We start from the raw sequence: 24,026 nt of genomic DNA on the forward strand, positions 1-24,026 counted from the left end.
TCAAAATTTCCCTCCACCTTGAATGAATTTGAAGCGTCTCACTTAATGCCCGTGATCGATTTATTTGCTCACTCACCAAACGCTCTTCAATTTCTCTGCCCGCCATTAATGGAAACTCGAAATCACATTTCTTTATACTTAATTCATGTTTTAATTCAGCAACGCGATTCAAATTCTGTATATAAGGAGCATTCCGTAGCAGAGCTTCTTCGTATTGTTGTTCCACAATGAGTTACGAGTGCGAGGGCCACGACATCGACGGTGCTGCGGCGGCGAAGGACCGGAGGCCGCGACGGAGGACAGAAATCTGCCGGAGCTTCACTTGTATTTCGCCATCGTTTATCTTCCGGCGTTGGTTCAATGGCGGTAAATCTAGGTTTTCGAGAACAGAATTCGCAGAGAGAAATTGGGGGAAAGGGGAAATCGATACGGATCTAGATGTACAGAGTGAAATAGGAATCGTATCTCCTTCCTCGGAAGAATTTTCAGGTAAATTTGTGAATATAGTAGGCAATTATAGCTTCGATGCAATCGTTTTTGAATTGTAAGTTTGTCTCCGCAGAAATTGGGAAAGAGGCTCCGGTCAACGTTGGAATTGGGTATGGTATGATTTATCTTGTTAGAACTGAGCTCAACAAGATGGCTGAGTTGAGGAAAAGAGTTGAATCTCTTCTGCAGCATCTCCAAACAGAGATCGAAAATCAAGACGACGAACACCTTTACATGGCCTCTGCATCCACCAATGCTCATGTCGAAGAAATCCTTTATGAGGAGCAGCATGAATCGATTCAATGCTCATCCCCAAATGATGTCAATCAGCCTGAAATTGCTTTCCGCTGCGATCAATTTAGGCTGGAGGGTAGTTCGAGAATGGATCAACTTGAGGCAGAACTCGAAGCTGAAATCGGTCGTCTACAACTCGAGGATGATGGAGAAGTCTTACATCCAGAGGTACAAAATGCTAGATTTTCTATTGACTACTTATTTCTTGATGATAGGCCTAATTAATGTACTTATCGAATTTGAATTTCATCACATTCTTGGTTTCACCAAATTTTGTGATGGCACAGGTAAATGTGGAGCAAAATGCAGCTGAATTGAGCCTAAATGTGTGCTGCGAAGAACACGAATATAGCATGGATGAGTTCCACGGCGTATCTCCGAGAGAGCTTGAGAGAAAGTTGTACCAAGTGTTGGAGGTGAGGCAGCAAGAGAGAATAAAAGAGCTTGAAGCAGCTTTAGAATACGCGATGCAGCAGCTAGAGGAGAAGGAAAGAGAGGTTTCGCTGTGGAGAGACGCGGGCCGCCTCGTTGCTCAGCACCTCCCCGCCATCTCCACTGTGTTGGCTCAACTGTGAAACAAATGATGGAACCAGAATTTGAAGTTATTGAAGGGGATGTGTAGTCTGGTTATGAACTCTGTATAGAAATGCAATGCCCATGAAAATATGGGGACATTATTGTTAGTTTCCTGGAAGTTTTGGGTTTGTTTGCTAAATATTTTTCCGTCGATAAATGATTTTTCAGGAATATAAGGGTGCCAATGAGAATTAACATCAAATTATACCTCCAGCTCCATATTATAAGCCCAATCCTTAATTCCTTATTTTGTTGGGCATATATTTTTATCTATACACTTTTGATTTGGGCACATATTTTTATCTGAAAATGCAAGATGTGTATATTGATTGAAGAATAAATTATTCAAAAAATTAAAATTATTCAAAAAATTAAAATATTGTAAGTGCAATTCTAGAAGCAATTGTATAAACTACTAAAAGTAATTATTTTTTGATTTGATCCGGAAATCTGTTTTGGTTTCACTTTTGTTTTTGTTTAGTACGTTGATTTTACTTTTATTAGAATAATAATACTATCAATTGTAACAGATTTTACATTTTGGCAAGGACAGCGATTCACATTTATTTTATTTTTTATTGGTATTATCAAGGGTATTTATTGGTGGCCTAGCTAGCTTAAAGGTTTAAGGTTATTCCATACTCAAAGGTATAGATCGATTCCGATCTTTTGACCACTTAGTTAATGATGAACGAGTCTCATACTATTCGACCATATAGGTAAAATTTTTATTTTTTTCATTGACACTAAATGTCCTAACATATACTATTTTTTTACCATATTGTGCGTCAATAATCTTGCCCTGTGAAATGGGAAGAAAAGCACACGATATGATCAAAATATCTAAAATAAAAGGGAAAGGACTAGACGACCATCTAGATGCGCACGACGACTAGAACGTGTACTTGAAGAAGAGTATAAGACTCATCCATAATAAAAGTTAATACTACAAAATTCCAAACTCTTATTTGACTTTTCCTTTTATTCAATGTTTATTTTATTTGTTTAATTCTGGTGAATTTATTTCAATCAATCTATCCATGAAATATTTGACTAAACCGACTGCTCAAAGAATTTGAGGCGAGAATACGATCACGTTTTTTAAAAAAATTGGAAGACAGAAATCAAGGAAGGTTTATACTTTTTCATCTATTTAATCTCGTCCATTGATGAAATTGTATTTTATATGATAGTCGAAATAAATGAAAAAATAGAAAATTTGGGACAATTTTCTTTAGTCTTCTCATTTTATGTGGAATCCTTGGTCATATGTAGTATTTTTTTTATTAATAAACTATATGATGTTGTTTATTCATAAAAGATAATATTGTCTCTATTTGAAAATTTGAATTATATATTGTCCATAGATGTAATAGTATCCATAACTACGTAGTAGATTGTTAATTTCCCTCAAACGAGGCCCTATGCATAGATGGTTGATCGAATTGGATTGCCAAATTTTTATGTTGTTTTACGAATTTTTCTTTACATGTTCTTGTGGTTTTTTCCGTTTCATGAAAATGTTATGATGCTCATTAATAATTTTAGTAAATCTTTATCTAAATTTATTATTAATAAGAAAAATACTTAATATATTACTCCCTCCGTCCCCGATTAATTGTCACTCTTTGATCGGGCACGAGTTTTAAGAAATGTAAAGAAAAATTTGTTGAAAAGTTAGTGGAATGTGAGACCCATTTTTTTATATTGATTTTATAATAAAATTTGAGTGAAGTGAGTTAGTGAAATGTGAGACCTACTTACCATAAATGGTAAGTAGGTCTCACATTTCACTAACTCATGGTAAAAATGAAGTGTGACAATTATTGAGGGACAGACCGAAATGGAATTGAGGGACAGTTAATGGGGGACGGAGGGAGTATCTTTTAGAGAATAAGTTAATTTATTTTTAGAGAAGAGTTTTTCTACATTATTTTTTTTTACTTTACTATTTCATCATTTTAACTACTTCATTTATTATCATTTTTATAAAACGCGTGTAGGGAAAGTCAATGGAACTGCTAAAATGGGACGGATGGAGTACTGGTTCTTATTTTAAAAAGAATCCCTATCGAGTATACATTTAGTTTTACATATTCATTAAGCACATTTGAAGGCCCCTACTGCCATAAGAAAAACCTAATAACCTTTAGCATTATAAAAAACTAAGATCGAATTAAATGGTTGTCGGCAAATATAGTCAAAGTTGGTTACAAAAAATGCAACTATCAACGAACTAAATTGAAGGTAGATTATTTCTTTTTCCTTTTGTTTTGTAGTTGAGAACAGAGTCATAATAAAGATTATGTGCTTGTATGTCTAGGAAAAATAGTTAGAATTAGGGCATAAAGTAAAAGTAAAAGTACAACTACAAGCAATTGGAGAATAAAAAACGACATCGTTTGCAAGGTTTTACGGACTCACCAAACAGAATTTCTAGAATGCGGAAAACTTCTAGAGACTTTCATACCCAAAACTCAAAAGTCAATCCGGTTCCAAATTTACTTATTAATTTTATCTTAATTATTAATATTTCTATTTTAATCTAACATTATATATTGATATTTCATACTAGGAAGAAACAACCAAATTTACAAAATGAGGAATTAAAGTCAAAGTAGGAATTTTACAACTTGCTAAAGCAAGGTTTTTTTTTTCTTTTTATGGAAATAAAGCACGGGTTATTTTAAATTACTATTATAGCCTTATCTTGATTTTACACCTGGCTAAAGCTGAGATTTTTCCTCTTTTTCTTTTATGGAAACAAAGTACGAGCTCTTTAGATTTAATTGTATTTATTGTAAGATAATATAGTTTTATCTTGATTTTACACCTGGCTAAATCTGGTATTTTTCCATTTTTTCTTTTATAGAAATAAAGCACGAGCTATTTAGATTAAATTGTACTATTTATTGTAGAAATATATTCTTATCTTGATTTTACACCTGACTAAAATTGTAGTTTTTCTTTTATAGAAATAAAGCATGAGTTCTTTAAATTAAATGATACTTATTGTAAGATAATATAGTCTTATCTTGATAGTGATAATAAGAGTTGGTTGGTTGGTTGGTTTGAAGCTTGTAGGAAATGGGCGACGGTAATGGTCTCATACCTTATTCAATGTCGCATACTCGCATATCAAATAAAAATAATTGAGCAAGATATTATTATTTTATATTTTAGGATCTCCAATAATGTTCAGTCAATAATATACTTCTTCGATAGAGTTATTTAAAAAATAATACTAATAAAAATATTTTGAGACCTAAAACTTTGTTTAAATATAAAAATGGAAGGGATTTTCACGTTTAGCTAGTTATATAAATAGGTTAAAGGCCGTCAGCCCTTCGCCATAAATTCAACTAAAATTGAACAAATTAAAATTATGCTAAGCTGAGCATTTAAGTAATAATAAGCATTTACAATATCAATTATTTACACCAAACGTTAGGCCAAAAAGGGAAATATCTAAAAAAATGGTAGCACATATTTATTATTATATGCACACAATTCAGCATTATATTATACACTTCATAATTAATTCCATAATAAACTTATGCTAGTTAAAATTCTTAAACCATTATATAGAATTTGGTGATTTAATTAAGTACCAAAATCTGTACAGTGTTCACTTTCCCAAATTCAGGGTAAGAATTGGGATAAATAATACAGTAACTTAATTAACACCACTTTTACACACATGTTATCAATTAATTGAACGAAAACAAACACCAAAACCATATAATGAGCTAGTAAATAAAAATTGAGGCCTAATTAGGTTGACCTTATGCCTCAGCAGCCAATCGGAAAGTAGCAACCACAGAAGCATTAAATTGACCCAAATTCCAAATACTAGAAGCCATGCATGTTTTGGTCACCGATGCCGTCAGATGCATCAATATAATATTCAGAATCCAAACTTTTCAAATGAGAAAGATCATGTTTTTTGAAGAGTAAAGCCGCCTTAAAATTTTACTTGCATCACCCCCATCTACCTATATTATATATAAATATATGATACAATTTCCATGCAACAATTCAACAAACTAAACCATATCTTCATTCTTTCATTGCATCAAAACTTCAAGAAAACTGATTTTTCTGCTCATTCATTCATTTATTTATCCCACACCCCTTTTCAGGGGAAGAGGATCATCTCTAACAGCTCCAAATTTCAAGCAAAAGAATAAAAAAAAAAGACTAGTTTTGAAAGATTTTGTTGTGAGAAATGGATACAGGGGAACTTTACAGAGCTAGCAATAGCTTGAGAGCACCTAGTACGAGAGGAAGCGCTAGCTACCGCGCAAACAGCTCCAACATATGGAGAAACACGGGAATGGAGGTCTTCTCCCGCTCTGCGCGTGAGGAAGATGACGAGGAGGCCTTGAGGTGGGCGGCCCTTGAGAAATTGCCCACCTTCGATCGCCTCAGGAAAGGCCTCATCTTCGGATCAAAGGGTGCCAACGAGATTGAGATCGAGAATCTTGGGTATGATGACAAGAGGAAGTTGGTGGAGAGGTTGGTCACCAATGTGGAGGATGATAATGAGAAGTTCTTGCTCAAACATAGGAACAGAATTGATAGGTCAGTACCTTTTTTTGGTCTTTTTTGTGTGTTTTTTTTTGTTGATTGGAGGTGTGATCTAATTATGCATTGTTTTTGGTTAGGGTTGGGATTGAAATACCAACAATTGAAGTGAGGTTTCAGAATCTCAATATTGATGCTCATGCCTATAGTGCAAAGAGATCTCTTCCTACTTTCATCAATTTCAACATCAACATAATAGAGGTATATGTTAAGATTCTCTTTCGAATATAGTGAGATGACACCATCAATATACACGCGACATGTAACTGATATTTAATTCGTATTTTCTTTTTTCAGGGATTTCTGAACTCCCTTCACTTACTCCCTAGCCAAAAGAAGCCCTTCACAATTTTGAAAGATGTTAGTGGGATAATCAAGCCAAGTAGGATGACTTTGCTCTTAGGCCCTCCAAGCTCTGGGAAAACAACCCTTTTGCTTGCCCTAGCTGGAAAGCTTGATGAATCACTTAGAGTAAGATTAATTATTTTTATATATAGATAGATATTTTAACTAAAATAAACACGATTTTAATCTATTTTTTGATATATTTTATCAGGTATCAGGCAAACTGACATATAATGGGCATGGGATGGAAGAGTTTGTACCACAGAAAACTGCAGCATACATTAGCCAGCATGATCTTCATATTGGAGAAATGACCGTTAGAGAAACGTTAGCTTTTTCTGCTAGATGTCAAGGGGTTGGCTCACGCTACGGTTCGTAGAGTTACAACATATTAATCTTCATTTTGAAGTGTGAAATTATAAAAATTTCTAATTATTAATTAATTAGTATTAACTATATTAACAATTTGAATAGAGATGCTGGCTGAACTATCAAGGAGAGAGAAAGCAGCCAACATTAAACCAGATCCTGATATTGACATCTACATGAAGGTATTTTCAAAAAACATCTAAAAATATATTTGAATTTTTTGTCTGCTTAGTTGTTTAACTTTTTGTGTATGATCATTAGACTAATGTGATTAGTACTTAAAATTAATATTATCCAAATATCATACTGCCATAGTATCGTAAGCATATGGAAATAGCCAAAAAAGTAAATTTGACAGTTAATATAGTAGATTTATTTAATTATTAGTATACCATTACTCCCTATTGTTTCTCTAGCTAAAAATTAAATTAAATAAAAATGAATGCAGGCGTCGGCGACGGAAGGAGACGCCGCAAATGTCGTCACCGACTACGTACTCAAGGTCCTAGGACTCGACATCTGTGCCGACACATTGGTCGGCGACGAGATGGTCCGAGGAATTTCCGGCGGCCAGAAAAAGCGCGTCACGACCGGAGAAATGCTGGTGGGACCCGCCCGCGCTCTCTTCATGGACGAAATCTCCACCGGCCTCGACAGCTCCACCACTTTCCAAATCGTCAACATGCTCCGGCAGCAAGTCCACATCATGAAGGGAACCGCCTTCATCTCCCTCCTGCAGCCCGCGCCGGAGACCTACGCTCTCTTCGACGACATCGTCCTCCTCTCCGACGGCCAGGTCGTCTACCAAGGCCCCCGCGAAGAAGTCCTCGGCTTCTTCGAATCCATGGGCTTCAAATGCCCCGACAGAAAGGGCGTCGCCGATTTCTTACAAGAGGTCACCTCGAAGAAGGATCAGGAGCAGTACTGGGCCCGCCGTGACCAGGCCTACCGCTACGTTTCGGTCAAGGAGTTCGCGGATGCGTTTAAATCCTCCGTCGGCGGAAGGAGGCTCTCGGAGGAGCTATCTGTACCGTACGACAAGAGCAAGAGCCATCCCGCAGCTTTGACCACGGAGAAATTCGGTTTGGGGAAAAAGGAGCTTTTTAAAGCGTGCAGCGACAGAGAGTATCTATTGATGAAGAGGAACTCATTTGTTTACTTCTTCAAATTGTTCCAAATCACTGTCATTTCGCTTGTTGCGATGACGGTTTTCTTCCGGACTGAGATGAGTAAGGAGACTGAGGCAGACGGCGGCATCTACACCGGCGCTCTGTTTTTCACTGTGATTATGGTGATGTTTAACGGAATGGCGGATCTGGCTATGACGATTTATAAGCTCCCGGTGTTTTACAAGCAGAGGGATATGTATTTCTTCCCGCCGTGGGCCTATGCGATTCCGTCGTGGGTGTTGAAGATTCCGATCACCTTCGTTGAAGTCGGAATTTGGGTTTTTTTGACCTACTACGTCATTGGATTCGATCCTAATGTTTCAAGGTAAATTGAAGGATTTTTTTGTTGAATTGGAAGTTAAAATTGACGAGTTGTTGATTGAGATGTATCAATATGGTTGCAGATTTTTGAAGCAGTATTTGTTGTTGTTGGTTGTGCATCAAGCGGCCTCGGCATTGTTCAGATTTATCGGAGCTGCGGGGAGGAACATGATCGTTGCGAACACGTTTGGTTTGTTTGCGTTGCTTCTCCTCTTTGCATTGGGTGGTTTTGTGTTGTCACGAGGTATGAAATGAAATTGGATGGATTTGAATGTAATGCTTTGTTACTATAGATCAATGTCTTATAAAATGTTCGGATAACTGCAGAGGATGTGAAGTCATGGTGGATTTGGGGATACTATGCTTCACCATTGATGTACTTTCAGAATGCAATTTTGGTGAATGAATTCACAGGCCACAGCTGGAGCAGAGTAAGACATTATCACTGTTACGGTTGTTATAATCTTTTGAAAGTAAATAATTGATGGTTTTTGTAATGAACATTGGTGTAGATCGTAAACGGGACGGCGTTAGGGATTCGTGTCATGGAAGGCCGAGGATTCTACACCGACTCGTATTGGTATTGGATTGGAGTAGGAGCTTCTGTTGGTTTCGTGTTCCTATTCAACATTATGTACCTTGCTTCACTTACTTTTCTCAATGGTGGGTATCCACTTCATCATATAGAGATAAATACTCTTTCATTAAAGAATGGATAAGTTAAATATTGGTTTCGAATGAATGGTACAGCGTTCGACAAGCCTCAAGCTGTCTTACCCGAAGAGGAAGATGATCATGTATCCTCATCCACGGGAGAAGGCGTTGTTGCGACTGGGAACGACAACAGAGGAATGGTGCTCCCATTCGAGCCACATTCCATCACATTTGATGATATTAGATACTCAGTTGACATGCCAGCAGTAAGTTGTAGAGTTTGAGATTAAGAAAGATAGAGAGGAGGATGTGTTTGATTAGATGATCTGAACATATTGAACTTGTTTTTGTATTGTAGGAAATGAAAGCTCAAGGAGCTACTGAAGATAGACTTGAGCTGTTGAAGGGTGTGAGTGGAGCTTTTAGGCCTGGTGTTCTCACAGCTTTGATGGGTGTTAGTGGAGCAGGTAAAACCACGCTAATGGATGTGCTAGCCGGAAGGAAAACAGGCGGTTACATTGATGGAGAGATTACAATCTCCGGGTATCCAAAGAACCAAGCAACATTCGCTCGGATCTCTGGATACTGTGAACAGAACGATATCCATTCACCAAATGTTACTGTGTACGAGTCCCTCGTTTACTCAGCATGGCTGCGTCTGCCAAGCGAAGTGGATTCGGAGACAAGAAAGGTTTTTACCCCTTCATAAACTTAAAAAGTATATATTGTCACACTTGATGATACTGATAATCCATTGTGATCTGATCTATCACAGATGTTTATTGAGGAGGTGATGGAGCTAGTAGAGCTCAAGAGTTTGAGAGGAGCACTAGTAGGATTACCAGGCGTCAGTGGTCTTTCAACTGAGCAACGGAAGAGGCTAACAATAGCGGTTGAGCTTGTGGCGAATCCTTCAATCATATTCATGGATGAGCCCACTTCTGGGCTAGATGCCAGAGCTGCTGCAATTGTGATGAGAACGGTTAGGAACACTGTCAACACTGGACGAACTGTGGTTTGCACAATCCATCAGCCTAGCATCGACATCTTTGAAGCGTTTGATGAGGTACATACACTCCCTACCTATCATCTCTAGTCACTACTATCAGTACGACACTATAATAACAATGATGCCTTTGGCAGTTATTCTTGATGAAACGAGGAGGTGAAGAAATCTACGTTGGACCTTTGGGCCGTCAATCAACACATCTGATCAAATACTTTGAATCAGTTGAAGGAGTATCAAAGATCAAAGATGGCTTCAATCCAGCTACCTGGATGCTTGAAGTCACCACTTCCGCTCAAGAACTGATGCTCGGGGTCGACTTCGTTGATCACTACAAGAAATCTGACCTATACCAGTTAGTCATCTTACCAACTTTCGAAAAATGTTGTAATCATCCATTAGTTTTCATCTCAGATGCTAATAATGTTGAGCTTTTGCAGGAGGAACAAAGCCTTGATCAAGGAACTGAACGTCCCTCGCCCTGGCACGCAAGATCTCTATTTCGCATCACAGTACTCTCAATCTTTCCTCACGCAATGCATTGCTTGCCTGTGGAAACAACACTGGTCTTACTGGAGGAATCCTCCGTACACGGCCGTCAGATTCCTGTTCACAATGTTTATTGCAATCATCTTCGGCACCATGTTTTGGGACCTCGGCTCTAAATGGTAACTAGAACTCGGACCCGAAACAGACTCAAGCATGCACCTAATTCGAATACTAAACTTATAAACTCCGCGAATTACAGGGACACACAACAAGATCTGCTAAACGCAATGGGTTCGATGTATGCTTCCATCAACTTCTTGGGATTCCAGTATGGTTCCACAGTTCAACCCGTGGTGGCCATCGAGAGAACCGTCTTCTACAGAGAGAGAGCAGCCGGAATGTACTCAGCCTTACCCTATGCATTCTCACAAGTAAGCAACCATCATATAGTTTTCTCCAACAACATCACTCTTTAGTTCCTACCAAATCACTAACAACCAAACTGTTTTGTGGTGTAGTTTCTGATCGAGATTCCTTACGTCTTTGTCCAATCCGTCATCTACGGCCTCATTGTCTACTCCATGATGGGATTCGACTGGACCGCTGAAAAATTCTTCTGGTTCTTATTCTTCTTCTTCATGTCGTTGCTCAACTTCGTCCTCTACGGAATGATGACTGTCGCTGTCACTCCCAACCACAACGTCGCCTCCATCATCTCGTCCTTCTTCTACGGAATCTGGAATCTCTTCTCAGGATTCGTTGTTCCACGTCCAGTAAGTTTATGCTTAACTTAGTTAAATATGTAAAATTTGTAATACTAATAAATAATGATGATCCCAATAGATTAACCAAAAATACTTGGCTTTGTTTGTGTAACAGAGGATCCCAATATGGGTGAGATGGTACTACTGGGCAACTCCGATGGCGTACACCTTGTACGGCATGATCGTCACACAGTTCGGAGAGATTGAGGATGTCATGACTGACCAAAATGTCAGTGTGAAACAATTCTTGAAAGACTATTTCGGTTTCGAGAAGAGCCAGCTCGGATTGGTGGCCGGAATGGTTGTTGGATTCGTTGCTCTTTTCACTTTCATCTTCGCCTTCTCCATTCGGACATTCAACTTCCAGAGGAGATGAACACCGGCGGCCATCGCCATTTATCTTCATTTCACTAAATTGTAGTATTATTAGTATATATATATTGGAAATGTTATTGTTGCTTTATCGAATTAATTTCTATAGCTTTTTTTCGCTTCTTTATGCACTATCCTTCACATGATCGAGATGTGCAATGTTCTTTGCATTTTTTCTTGGAATAAATGAAATCTTATTTGCTATTTTTATCGCTAGCTCCTTCTATACAGAATTAATGTTCATTATTCCATAAACTATGCACACTTCGCTCAATAAGATAATCATCATCTTGGGTTACAAACCCATGTATTAATCTATTTTTTTAGCTTAAAGAATAAATATGAACTCGACCGAATAACTAATATCGTACAGAACATTTTTAGATTTTGTAAATCTCAAATAATCTTGTTTCTTCATCGGCAGAAAATACCAGTAAATTCCATAAGTAATCAGTGCAAATCAGAAATTGACACTCATGAAAAAGACAAAATATCTGAATTTTTAACCTAATTTAGGAATTGGAAATTAGGAATGTTAGAGAACAGAGTATACGGCGTCGTTCGAGTAATTAACCCTTCGATCTGTTAAGAATTTCTGTTGACCTATCCCCATTACTAGTGTATTTAATATTTAATATTTAATTTTATCCTCTCACAAAAATCAGAATTACATTTAACTCCACTCCATGACTGCTCTCCATTTTACCAAAGTTGAATTTCAACCACCCGAATTATTCAAATTTGTGCCATTTTTTTGTTTTTAATATTCGTATCAATAAAGCCAATTGCTACAATTATTTAGATTTTATTAAGTACTACTAGTACTTAGTAATGTTTGAAAATGCTATCCGACCCTGTTAGTGCAAATTGAAAATTTGATCTACTTTGTGGAAGATAACGAAAATTTGTGATTTAATTAGCATATAATCAACACAAGCATAGAATAAGAAGTGCTTGTATAGTCTTTGTGCTTTCAATTAATCATCTCGAAGAAGGAATTTTGTCCGTAGATTGAAAATGAAGATAGGAAAATGATAATTCAATGAAGTAGATGTTGACTGTTAAATGAAAGAGACTGATTCTTTCCTTATGTTTCAAATCGATCAACATATTTAGATCTATGTTTCATGTTAACTAATTCTTATTTGAACCGTTATCTATGTAGTTATGATAGTGGAGCGGCCTAATTTTTATGAATATATAGATCAAAATAGAAAAACATAATTATAGTTTATAGATGAATAGAGTTCAAAAAAAAACATTTGGGTAAGGAAAATAATAGTGTACCGTTAGCTATTATATTTTTTATTAAATATATTTTTATTTCTTCAAAAAATTAAATATATTTTTGTCTTATAATTAATACGGCAGTCAACACTCAACAATGTCATCTCATGCATCATAGTAATAATATTTATTGGTCGCAAATGGCGATGTCAAGCAGCCACTTTTATCTTATTATACTACAATCAGCATATGCGTTTCAATATTGGCTTATCAATTGCATGTTTGATTGGTCAAGTCTGTCACATAACATGGATTATATAAGTCCAACAAGAGACTAATTTAAATGAAATTGTTGAACTTGAATATTAGGCCCACAAAATTTATACAAGTCACATAGAAGACACTTTCTTAATTCATTCCCAATCTGATTTTTGTACCTTGGGTTACGTTCTTAGTAGTATATTATACTATTAGATTTCCATTTTTTTTTACTTTTATGAATTAATAATGATTTCCTAATTTTATATCAATATACTATATATAATATGATACTATAGCTTATAATAATGGTTATTTATTTATTTTTTATTGGATGGTGAAAAGCTTTAAAATTTTACTACTTAACTATACTTAATTTTATTATACTATATACTACTACTACTACTGTATCCCTACCTATTTTATTATTACTTTTACATTATTTTCTTCTTCACCAACCAAATTTCCAACAGTCAACACTTGAGTCTCATCCGATTATTTTGACTGTATTTGTGCTCAAGTTTTAGAATATCCTAAGCTTGTCAAGCGTACTTATTTGATAGAGGTAGTTAAATTTAACTTTTCCCATCAAAGAGTCGTATATAAACTCATCTCCATCCATCCCATGCAAACTCATCAACTCACACACTCTCAAAGAGAAAAATGGATTCCATTCTAGGGCTTTCATGGAACCTGGCAGCCCTATCTCTCATCCTCCCCATCGCCATCTTCTTCATCCGAACCAAAACCCGCTCCAAACCCGCCTCCACCAACTGGCCCCCCGGCCCGAAAACCCTACCCGTAATCGGAAACATGCACCTCCTGACCGCCCTGGCCTTCCGCTCCATCTCTGACCTCGCCAAACAATACGGCCCCCTCATGCGCCTCAAGCTCGGCGAAGTCGACACCATCGTCGTCTCCTCCCGCGACCTCGCCCGCGAAATGCTCAAGCAGCACGACCCCTGCTACGCAGACCGCCCGGACTCCATCGGCATCAAGGTCCTTTGGTACAACTACCGCGACATCGCCTTCAGCCCCTACGGCGACTACTGGCGCCAGATGCGCAAGATCTGCATCATGGAGCTCCTCAGTCCCAGAAGCGTCCGCTCCTTCGCCTCCATTCGTCGAGATGAGGTTTCTAATTTAATCTCTTCCATCCGCACTTCCGCCGCCATTGGTGAGCCGGTCAACATAAGCGAGAGCATTTTCTCCATGATGAGCTCCGTCACTTGCCGCGCCGCCTTCGGGAAGGTGTCCAAGGATAAGGATACCTTGATTAAGATATTGAGGGAAGGGATTCAGATGGCTGGTGGTTTTGAGATTGCTGATTTTTTCCCTTCGTCGTTGGTCATCAACACCATCAGCTGGACTAAGATCAGGTTATTGATGATGCGACATAAGCTCGATGTGATTCTCGACGATCTCATCCGCCAGCACCAGCTCAATCTGGCGAAGATCCATAGCGGGAGCGAGGATGGAGATAGAGCGAGGAAAGGCAATGGCGAGTTCGGGAATGAAGACATCGTTGATGTTCTTCTTCGGCTTCAGGAAACTGGAGAGCTCCAGTTTCCTATCAGGAAAGAGGATATAAAAGCAGTTGTCTATGTAAGTCTAGTTTTTTTTGTTTATTTTTACTGGTAACAAAAATTAGTCACTTTCTATTTTTAGTAAGTCTGACGTATGTTTTACATGACAGGACATGTTTTCTGCTGGAACAGAGACGTCATCGACGGCGATGGACTGGGCGATGGCGGAGTTGATGAGGAACCCGGGGGCGATGGCCAAGGCGCAGGCGGAAGTGCGACAAGTGTTCAACGACACCACCATCGCAGCCATGGGGGATAACGATCCGAATCTGAAATATCTAAAACTGGTGATCAGGGAAGCGCTGAGGATGCACCCTCCGGTTCCGATCCTACCCAGAGCGTCGCGGGAGGAGCGTGTGATCGACGGCTATGTGATCCCGGCTAATGTGAAGGTGCTTGTGAACAACTGGGGGATGCAGAGGGATCCGGCATACTGGACCAACCCGGACAGCTTCGAACCAGAGAGGTTCGAGGAGTGCTCGAAGGAGTTTCTAGGAGCAGACTTCGACTTCCTGCCCTTCGGAGCAGGGAAAAGAATGTGCCCTGGAATCACATTTGCAATGGCCAGTGTTGAGCTTGTTTTGGCTCAGCTTCTCTATCACTTCGACTGGAAGCTTCCAAACGGAGCTCAGCCAGAATCCATGGACATGATCGAGAATCCCGGAGTCACTGCTTCGAGAAGGGATAGCCTTTTTGCGATACCAACTCCATACAAAAACTCGGCTTAATCAAAACATCAGAGAGTTATTTACAGTTATATAAAGTACTTTGTTGTTGGAATAAGTGTATTACTACAACACTAAGTTGTCTCTGTTGTACAATTTCTTGTTTAATTTTTTATTTGATATTTTAACTTCAATAAAATTTATACTACTATTTGAGTTTTAAACTAAACTCAGCAGTTAGCTTTAAGATGACACCAATGGCTCAACGGGCACTGCATAGGGTGAATCCCAATCAGCATCAAAGATTTGTTGCAGCTGAGACACAATGCCAAGGTTATAGGTTCCAAAACTGAGCCCTGCATCCGCATAGAAGTAGTCCCACACGAGATTGCTCGTCCCAATATGGCCTCGTACATCACTCACAGCATACTTCCCATGGTTCACCCTTGTGAAGCCCGGGTACATGTTCCCAGTGGCTGTGCCATTGCTGGTCTTGGAAGGCCCGGTCTGGTTGAAACCTGGAACAATGTAGTACTTGATCTCGACTTTTCCATGGCAGTTGTTGTACTTGGAAGACGAACATAGGTTGTTGGTGTAGAGCAGTGACTTCAGGTACGTGTCTGTGTTGTCAAGGAAATGAGCCCAGTACGAGACCAGCAACTTCACGGTGGCATGCTTGCTGTAAACAACCTGGTGTAGAAACCTCGGTCATGCAAGTTTGTTATAAACAAGAAATTTGATGATGTGTATATACCTCGGATATAGCTGAAGACAGGGAAGCCCAATACACTGTCTGTGACATGTATGCAGATTGGCCAAGCCAATCCATGGTGCTTATTCTTACAGTTTCTCCATCTCCGACTGATTTGATGGTGTCGATCCAGGCCTGCTCATCTGACTGATACTTGTCGAACAATAGCTGGAGAAAGTGAATAGGCATGATGCATGAGATGTAAATTAAGAATGATATTGCAATATCTTCTAAACCTTTCCACAACAACGGAAACGGATTCTAAACCTCAGGTGGAGCGAAAGACAGGTAGGAGGGTTGATGCTGTGATGCTGAATTGTTTGTTGCAGGAGTTTTAATGGAAATGTGGAACGTGTCAGGGTCTGAAAGCGATGGATAGCCTACTGTATGTTCGATCTTCACGTATTTTGGAAGAGGTGATCTGTCAAGACATAACAGAGAGAAGAGACGATATCTAGATATGATATAAGGAAGGAAGAATTGGTTGCCTAGAGTTTTCTGCTTACCTGCATCTATCTTTCGGTTGGAGGAAATACGACCAGCAGGGAACCTTTCTAACGGTCTGCCATTGCTGATCGGAGACAAGTTTTGTGTAAAGTGAAGAGTTGAGATGGGCTAGTTTCCACAAGTTTTCAAAGTAAATCTCAACCTTCTTCACAATTCTTGGACATCCAGCAAGATAAACCCCAACTTCCTTCACCTAACATCATTTAGATTCATACAATTACTAATCAATTAGCACTTATCAAATTGATGAACACATTACAAACGAAAACCAAAACAAAAGAGAGCATGAATGTATGGCTAAAGTTCTTCACTAGGCTTCTCTTAATAAAGAAGTATATTAGGGCTTCCTGTTGATTATGGTACCTGAGTGAGAGATTTCCAGTCATTGTTTGCCGATCCAATGTACACGTCTCGACTATCCGATATCCAGACCTTAGCGTGAACGATACCAGACCCCCACCAGTCCTTAAGTAACAAAGTGACATTCTCCACATTTGGTCTCCCTGCTGCGAGGGCAGATGCTTCCTGTGTATAGTCTGGATAGAATCCAGAGTGCTGTAAAAATCTGAAACCAAGATCAGTTTTCTGCAGTTCTGATTCTCTACAACTCCAGTTTATGCATAGCAAGTGAAACATCAAAGAGTCGAGGAGTACCTCATACTGATGTTGCGATCAGCTGCATTATCTAATGCTCGATAAACTTCATATCCTTCATTAGCCCCAAATCTCAACATGTCATCTTTTGAATATCCGTAGTCCCCTGAACGAGGATCGTCCGGATGAGCTATCAACTGCCAGTATTGTGCAATTATGTCAAGGCTCCTCGACGAATTCCCAGCCATCCATTGGAATACATCAGCTGCCTCAATCATATGTCAAAATGACTAAACTCATCTTTAAAGGAACTTATGTAATGCAACTAAAATTCCAATAGCACCATACAACAAAACTTGCCACAAGGCCCACAAACTATATGTTGAATAAGGGTTTTTGAGCTTTATGGATAAGGCATATGTTTGGTAAAAAGTTCTCTTTTTAGCACCTAATCATAATTAAGTCCATTACAATTATAGAATTAAGAATTGCAGGAAAGTGGAAAAGGGCAGATTACCGGTACGAAGAAGGCCGGGAACGGGAGCGAAGTGGGGCATGTCTCTAGGGATGGATTGAACCAGCCATGCTTTGCATTGCGTGTTATCAGACGAAGAGGATTGAACTCTTAAGGTGGGGTCGTATATAATCAAAACACAGAGGCACACAGATAAAGATACGGCAAAAGCTCTCATATTTTGTCCACTTTTTAAGGGGTTAAATGATAAGTAGATCTCATGAGAGTGAGAGAGAATGAGGTTCTTGAATAGGCTAAATGCTAACACAGTTTCTCGTTGACTTTTCTTGAATTTGCCGGCCAAGATTTCTTCTGTCAATTTAGCAGTGAGAAACGAGAAAAACACGGCATTTCTTAAGATGAAATCAATAAAAATAAAATCTTGGCCCTGATAAATGATAAGCAGATCTCATGCTAAATCAGTTTCTCATTGACTTTTCTTGGATTTACCAGGCATTAATATCTCTTTCTTTTCCAATCAAGTTTCCATATGAAATCCTTGTGAACTAATGAGAAATAGATATACAAGAATTCAACAAATTTATACAAATACAATGATGTGCAAGAGATGAAAAGCAACACCAACCAGATTATCTTTCCTACAACAGCAATGGAGATCCTACTTCCACTTTACACTTACATCACGAAATTGAGTTCCTCCGATGCCTTGTTGACAAGCCAGACGACTTTGTTTCTCCTCTGATCATAGAAGTTGGGCTCTGAGAACTCCCCAAAGTTTCGGGGATCTTGTTATCTCCGTTGGGAAGCCCTTTCCCCGCAATCCAAAGCCTTTCGAATATTCTCCTCGAACGTCTGTTCTTGCTACTTCTCTTGATAAGCTTTCCATTTTTCACTGATTCCTCTTCTTTTACTTTCAGCTCATCCATCTGTTTGCTCAGGGATTTTTCACTGAAGGCGTGAGTAGCCACTGCTGCCCTTGCCTGCTCGAAGAACAGAACTTGCACCACAACGCGAAGTGGTAGCTGATCGTTCTGAGCTGCGTGCATGGTGGCATCCGTCGTCAATTTCTTCACGTCCATTAGCCCACACAAGATCTTCTTCTCAGATTTAGTTATACCACTATGCTCCTGCAATATATACAAAATTTTCAATTTTGCAAAATTATTGCATAAAAGTTGAAAAGTTTGAAAAAAGATTGCACCTTCAGAAAGATGTCAATGGCGCCGTACAATCCGTCATGAATCGGTCTAGCCATCTCAGGAACTGACTCAGACAGCTTGATGAAACTGGACACGGTGAGATTCCGGTCACGAGCAACTGCTGCAAGATAACCATCTATGATCTTCCCAACTTTCAACCAAGATCCATGCCCTAAAACAAAATCACCCCCATCCTTCTCATTCATCTTCTTATCCTTCTTACTCATCTCATTCTCTACAAACAAATCCACGAGGCGTTGAACAAGTTCAATGTCGTAGATGGTTGTCTGAGGAGGCCTTGCCGGGATCAAGAGATCACTGACTGAAGCATCATCTAGTTTTGAACTGATGTTCTTTATCAGCTCTTCTCTTGACGAATCATCAGCTTCTATGAGAATAGCAACTTTGAGTAGTTTCAGTAAGAAACTACAGGCACAGCTGATTCCTTTATCTGAAGTAAGCAAGCACATTATAGTTTCGACTAAAGATTTGTTTCTGTTGATATGAACTTCAGACACCACTGCATCGGCAGAATCTGGCAGCCATCTCATGGCGTAAGCCTTCAACGCCTTCCCAATCATGCCGCCGTCCATTCTGCCTTTGGATTTTATCGCGAGCATGACTCTCTTGTACAGGTCAATGTCCAGCTCACAGATATCTTCAATCCACCAATCTCTAGGCACAGACTCCATCTTCTCGGATAACTTCAGCCCACTGCGGATTATTTGGTCTGATGTCGCCAGTCTTCTGTTGTACGTGTAAGACCAGGTGACCAGTGAAGGATCCACGGAGGTTTTGGATGCTATTGAATCAATGCACCTACCGACTATCTTCAAATTCTCAGACCATGGGAGGAGAGACTTGGAGGTCTGTAGGACGATGATGGAATCTTTCCAGTTGTGTAGAACACTGGAGTTGAGGAATATGTCAATCTTTAGGTTCAGGTTTCCTCTGTCGAAATCCTCAGACATTTCAAGATACTCTGCTGCACAGCGTGCAGCCACAACGTTGTAGGGGTTGAGAGTTACTGTCACGCCATAACAGAATTTAGCACATATTTCGAATGCATTAGGGCCACCGGGGAAATCAGCCAAGCGGATTTCATCAGGACTTTCCTCGCTCACTCCTGATACCAGCTTTCGTAACCTATTGCTCTTGGCCAAGAGAGGAAACTGGAAAAGGCAAATCCAAACAGAAACTTCCACAATTAAAAATGGCTAGTAGGAAAATAATCAGCAAGAAGCAGTAAACACTCGGAAGGAATAGGTAAATTTCATTCCTAACACTTAGTTCCATAAAATGTCACCTTATGGAGAAGGAACTTGACGTCTCCAACGCTTATGATGACATCAGTATCCAATTCAGACGACACGTACCTGCAGCAAATTGTACTAGAGTCACCATACATTGTGAAATTACACAACAACAGCATATCTGTCAACGGATTTTGAATGCATATGATACATAGAGATACTTGTAAAAATGCAATCAAACTCAACCAAGTTCAACAGACAACCATTCAAGCGGCTTTGAACATTCACGAGTAGATGTTGCATTATAGTACATGTATGAATGACAGAATGAGATCAAACTCAAAGTGTTACTCAGAATATTATTAAATTTTTGTACAACAAAGTGCATAAAATTCAAGGAAGTTACAATTACATATTAGTGTTTGTAGAGAACATTTAGATGGAACTGTTTATAACTAGGATTGAGACTGAAAATTTCATTAATGGTATTTGAATTTTAATTTAATCCATCACTGAGCAAGGTAGCCACTAATCCATAGCATCGCCTTATAACTAAAACATGATGTATAAGTTTCTGCAGTTGAATCAAAAGGAATGAGGCAGCATGGCCACCAAAAAAAGGAAGATTAAAAAAATGAAGAGAAAAGGTGATCAACAACATACAAGCTACTTTCTAATCTTTTGCAATTAAATACTACATTAACATGTAACCTTAGGCTTAGTAGGTGTCACACTTTACAGTTCCAATAGGCCCTCCACATAAAGTGTACTCAATGTTTAAATAATGAAAGTGAGACATTCGAATAACTAAAACAATTATAATAGCTTTTAACTGCCGAATAATATACTTAATTAACATAGAATCATGATTAAAAAAAAACACAACACATTTTAACAGCAAAGGTAAGTTGGTAACATTCCATTCACCACGTTTAGTAAACATGCATTCAAGAAAGGGGGAAACTTTGAGATGAACACTAAAACTAAGAGCATAGTTTCATTAATCATTCACCAAATAATATTACGATCAAGCAATGAAAACAAAAATGTTACTCCACATTTGGAAAACTCACTCACACACACACACACACACACACTATTCACCTCACATAATTCCCTTCAGCTTGAAAAGCATCTGGTTTGGACCCTAGCTTCATATACTTCATCTTTGATTTTAATTTCTTCAACTTGTTCTTCTTCAAATTTGTTCCAAACTGAACACCTTGGAACTTGCAATGAACAAACTGTGGCAAGAAAAATACGTATAACTCCTAAAAGAGCAAGAAACTGCAATAACAGAGAATCATTCTCTGCTGCCTAAACAAGACAAAAAAAAAGGAATCTTTACGTTATTTCACCACACATTATGAGTCCCTCTCCGACCAGAACAAAACAAACACAGAGAAACAAAACCCACCAAAAATCTCTGCTGCAAGCTGCGTAGCCCAATTTTTCTCGCAGTCACCCCACTTGAAGAAAAGGCCTCGAGTGTCGAGAAGGAGCAACTAAGAGAAAATTTGCGAGGTGCATTGCGTAATGCGGTGAGGTGATGCCATAAATGTTGTGACAGATTATAGTCCACCAACCCCAAGAATTAAATTCCCAGCCCCCGTTGCTATTACTCCTCTTGATCTGCCAAGATCTCCTCTTTTAAGTAGAGAATCTCATAAACCCTTCTCTCTCTCTCTCTCTCTCTCTCTCTCCCCTACATGTAAAAATTAAATGAACGCGAAATGTGTGTTTGTTTCTGTATCTTTATGTGGACCGAATATACTCAGGGAGGGTGCACGCTGCGGACGCAATGCCGTTGTTAATGCGCGCCAACTTATCTGACAATTTAAACCTAATGGTTCGAGTCATATATATATAAATGAGAAATTATTATTGCTCTTTTTATTAATAAAAAAGAAGAAAATTATCTGCACAATTTGAGGGTGAATGTCTACTTTGAGCCATCAGAGGTTAAAAAATCTTTATTTATCACCCTTAACAAAAATTAAAAACCTTATTTGTGTAAATTGATGAACGTCAACTTAGTTGCTAAAATGCATCATCACCTTCCCTCCATAAATTGATGTGGCTCGAATCATTACAGAATTACATGGTAAACAATTATTAATCTTATTAAATAAATTATGTACATTTTTGCCCATGGTCTCCTTTTTAATGTCCAATATATATTTCTATAAAGTAAAAGTAGATGTTACTATATCATAGCAGGTAAAGTAAATTGGAATGGTCCAGCCAGTGGTATTTGCCGTTTGGTAGGGGACCTATATTGGATAATAATAATAATAATAATAATAATAATAATAATAATAATAATAATAATAATAATAATAATAATTAGGTACATATTCCATTTTACTATGACCTTTGATATATTTTGGATTTTGGACTGCTCAATTATAAATTTATAATACTCCTTTTAATATTCTCAAATCTACAACACGGCCCAAAAGAATTCTTATTAACGATTTTTTTTCCCGAATGACAGAGAAGTGAAGGCAATAATTGATGTAAAAATAGGCGTGGCCATAAAATCATCATAGATTAATGATGATGGAGATGGACCAGAATGTAGGGGACCATATGTTAAATACGTCTACCTTTATTTTGTAATGTTTGATATTTTTATGGATCGTTCTTTTTTAATTTATATTAGCATTATTTTATTTTATGTTTATAGATTTATTTTTATTTCAATAACCAAATAGTTATTGTTCATATTATTATTTTTATTAATTATATAAATATCAAAGGTTAATTTATTCTTTTTTATAATTTAAATAAATAATCGCGTTTCATTTTTATATAATTTGCAAAATTAATGATATCATAGTAATAATTTTTAATATAGTAAAATTAAACTATGTGTAAGGGAAATGAAAAAAATCTATGTTTAGTCAACAAATGGATCGGTAAATTATTGGCCCAGTCGAGTCCAATGTGAACTTTGGTTTAGGCCCATCTCAACAAAGATTGCCGAATGAATAGATAACTCATAACTTTATTGTTTTACCATATTGTTAAGTTTCTAAAATTAAGGTAGTTTATATCATGGATACTTTAGTTTAAAACAAATTTTTTCACAAATTTATTTCCAGGCCACTCTAAAAAATTCAGTTGAGTTGGAAAAGCATTAATATATTATTTCTAATTTTTCCTATTCCTGGATATAGAATGTGGATTTACACCCAACGATTAGTTTTAATTATTTTTAATTTTAAACAGATCGAACGAAATAATAATACTGTATATTCGATTTTCGAAATCGTGATTAATTTTCAAATGGAGAAACTTATGTCTCTTAAGTTCACGCGACAAATCCTATTGAAATTCAAAGAACAAACAAGTAGTGTCCTAAATGGCTAGTAAATAAAAATTTATTCAACAACCAAAAATCTATACGATAATACATCAAAGTTTATTTTATTACATTATTATCAACTTTTCTTAGTAATAAGGGCCATGTTTGGTTGGCGGGAAAGTAAAGTTGGCAAGGAAAATGATTAATGGAAAAATGAATCGCGGGAATATGATTCCTAATAACTTTACTTTCATGTGTTTGGAAAATATCAAGATTTTAAAGTTTATATTTGATTTAAACACTAAACTAAAAATATACTTATCAGTTTTTATTTATAAAAAAGAATAATACATATTATTTAATAAATTATTAATTACAAATGATAATAATTATATTATTTTATTTATTATTACGATGGATAGTTTAAATATGGATTATACATCATAATATATAATAATATAATAATAAATAAGATTATTATTATTATTATTATTATTATTATTATTATTATTATTATTATTATTATATTTACTAAATTTTTAATTGAATAAATTTTATAATTTAAAATTTTACTACAATTTTATTGTTAACTACTAATTTATAGAGTAATAATTATTATATTATTATATAATTATAGTTATATTTAATTATTAAATAAATTATTATTATTATGATAATAAAAATTAAATATAAATATTAATAATATAGTTATAATTATGATAATTTGAATTATAGTTATTTATTATCTTGAAATTAAGTATGGTTT

At 37.3% G+C, this 24,026-nt stretch overlaps 5 protein-coding genes across 9 annotated transcripts; 3 read left to right on the forward strand and 2 right to left on the reverse strand.

The window, feature by feature from the left end:
- The first annotated feature begins 22 nt into the window (after nucleotides 1-22).
- Nucleotides 23-1,556, forward strand: LOC121751248 (protein POLAR LOCALIZATION DURING ASYMMETRIC DIVISION AND REDISTRIBUTION-like). Its single transcript, XM_042145960.1, has 3 exons — nucleotides 23-489; nucleotides 563-951; nucleotides 1,071-1,556. The coding sequence occupies exons 1-3, from the start codon at nucleotides 228-230 to the stop codon at nucleotides 1,356-1,358; spliced, it is 939 nt and encodes a 312-aa protein (XP_042001894.1). The 5' UTR covers nucleotides 23-227; the 3' UTR covers nucleotides 1,359-1,556.
- A 3,848-nt stretch (nucleotides 1,557-5,404) lies between these two features.
- On the forward strand, nucleotides 5,405-11,651 carry LOC121752463 (pleiotropic drug resistance protein 1-like). The gene is made up of 17 exons (XM_042147551.1): nucleotides 5,405-5,943; nucleotides 6,027-6,147; nucleotides 6,244-6,417; nucleotides 6,503-6,662; nucleotides 6,766-6,842; nucleotides 7,109-8,154; nucleotides 8,234-8,394; nucleotides 8,478-8,581; nucleotides 8,663-8,813; nucleotides 8,901-9,070; nucleotides 9,163-9,495; nucleotides 9,580-9,870; nucleotides 9,948-10,165; nucleotides 10,251-10,478; nucleotides 10,559-10,730; nucleotides 10,818-11,072; nucleotides 11,179-11,651. Exons 1-17 carry the CDS (start codon nucleotides 5,588-5,590, stop codon nucleotides 11,437-11,439), a joined length of 4,278 nt encoding a protein of 1,425 aa, XP_042003485.1. The 5' UTR covers nucleotides 5,405-5,587; the 3' UTR covers nucleotides 11,440-11,651.
- A 1,909-nt stretch (nucleotides 11,652-13,560) lies between these two features.
- LOC121752413 (premnaspirodiene oxygenase-like) lies at nucleotides 13,561-15,395 on the forward strand. Its single transcript, XM_042147480.1, has 2 exons — nucleotides 13,561-14,525; nucleotides 14,617-15,395. The coding sequence occupies exons 1-2, from the start codon at nucleotides 13,584-13,586 to the stop codon at nucleotides 15,232-15,234; spliced, it is 1,560 nt and encodes a 519-aa protein (XP_042003414.1). The 5' UTR covers nucleotides 13,561-13,583; the 3' UTR covers nucleotides 15,235-15,395.
- On the reverse strand, nucleotides 15,286-18,312 carry LOC121752415 (phospholipase D Z-like). Of its 2 annotated transcripts, none has more exons than XM_042147482.1 (7): nucleotides 18,178-18,312; nucleotides 17,084-17,288; nucleotides 16,793-16,994; nucleotides 16,429-16,622; nucleotides 16,190-16,343; nucleotides 15,926-16,090; nucleotides 15,286-15,861 (listed from the first exon to the last, which is right to left on the reverse strand). In XM_042147482.1, the coding sequence occupies exons 2-7, from the start codon at nucleotides 17,269-17,271 to the stop codon at nucleotides 15,415-15,417; spliced, it is 1,350 nt and encodes a 449-aa protein (XP_042003416.1). In that variant the 5' UTR covers nucleotides 17,272-17,288; nucleotides 18,178-18,312; the 3' UTR covers nucleotides 15,286-15,414. The 2 variants fall into 2 exon arrangements, with proteins under 2 accessions (XP_042003416.1, XP_042003415.1); XM_042147481.1 differs by lacking the exon at nucleotides 18,178-18,312 and adding an exon at nucleotides 17,541-17,839 and having other exon boundaries at nucleotides 15,386-15,861.
- LOC121752412 (BTB/POZ domain-containing protein NPY1-like) lies at nucleotides 18,061-21,741 on the reverse strand. Of its 4 annotated transcripts, none has more exons than XM_042147478.1 (5): nucleotides 21,368-21,741; nucleotides 21,055-21,194; nucleotides 20,004-20,073; nucleotides 18,700-19,869; nucleotides 18,061-18,625 (listed from the first exon to the last, which is right to left on the reverse strand). In XM_042147478.1, exons 2-5 carry the CDS (start codon nucleotides 21,114-21,116, stop codon nucleotides 18,179-18,181), a joined length of 1,749 nt encoding a protein of 582 aa, XP_042003412.1. In that variant the 5' UTR covers nucleotides 21,117-21,194; nucleotides 21,368-21,741; the 3' UTR covers nucleotides 18,061-18,178. The 4 variants fall into 4 exon arrangements, with proteins under 4 accessions (XP_042003412.1, XP_042003410.1, XP_042003413.1 ...); XM_042147476.1 differs by having other exon boundaries at nucleotides 21,055-21,267; XM_042147479.1 differs by having other exon boundaries at nucleotides 21,299-21,741.
- Nucleotides 21,742-24,026: the final 2,285 nt, after the last annotated feature.

Source organism: Salvia splendens, chromosome 10 (genome assembly GCF_004379255.2).
Source record: "Salvia splendens isolate huo1 chromosome 10, SspV2, whole genome shotgun sequence".
NCBI lineage: Eukaryota > Viridiplantae > Streptophyta > Magnoliopsida > Lamiales > Lamiaceae > Salvia > Salvia splendens.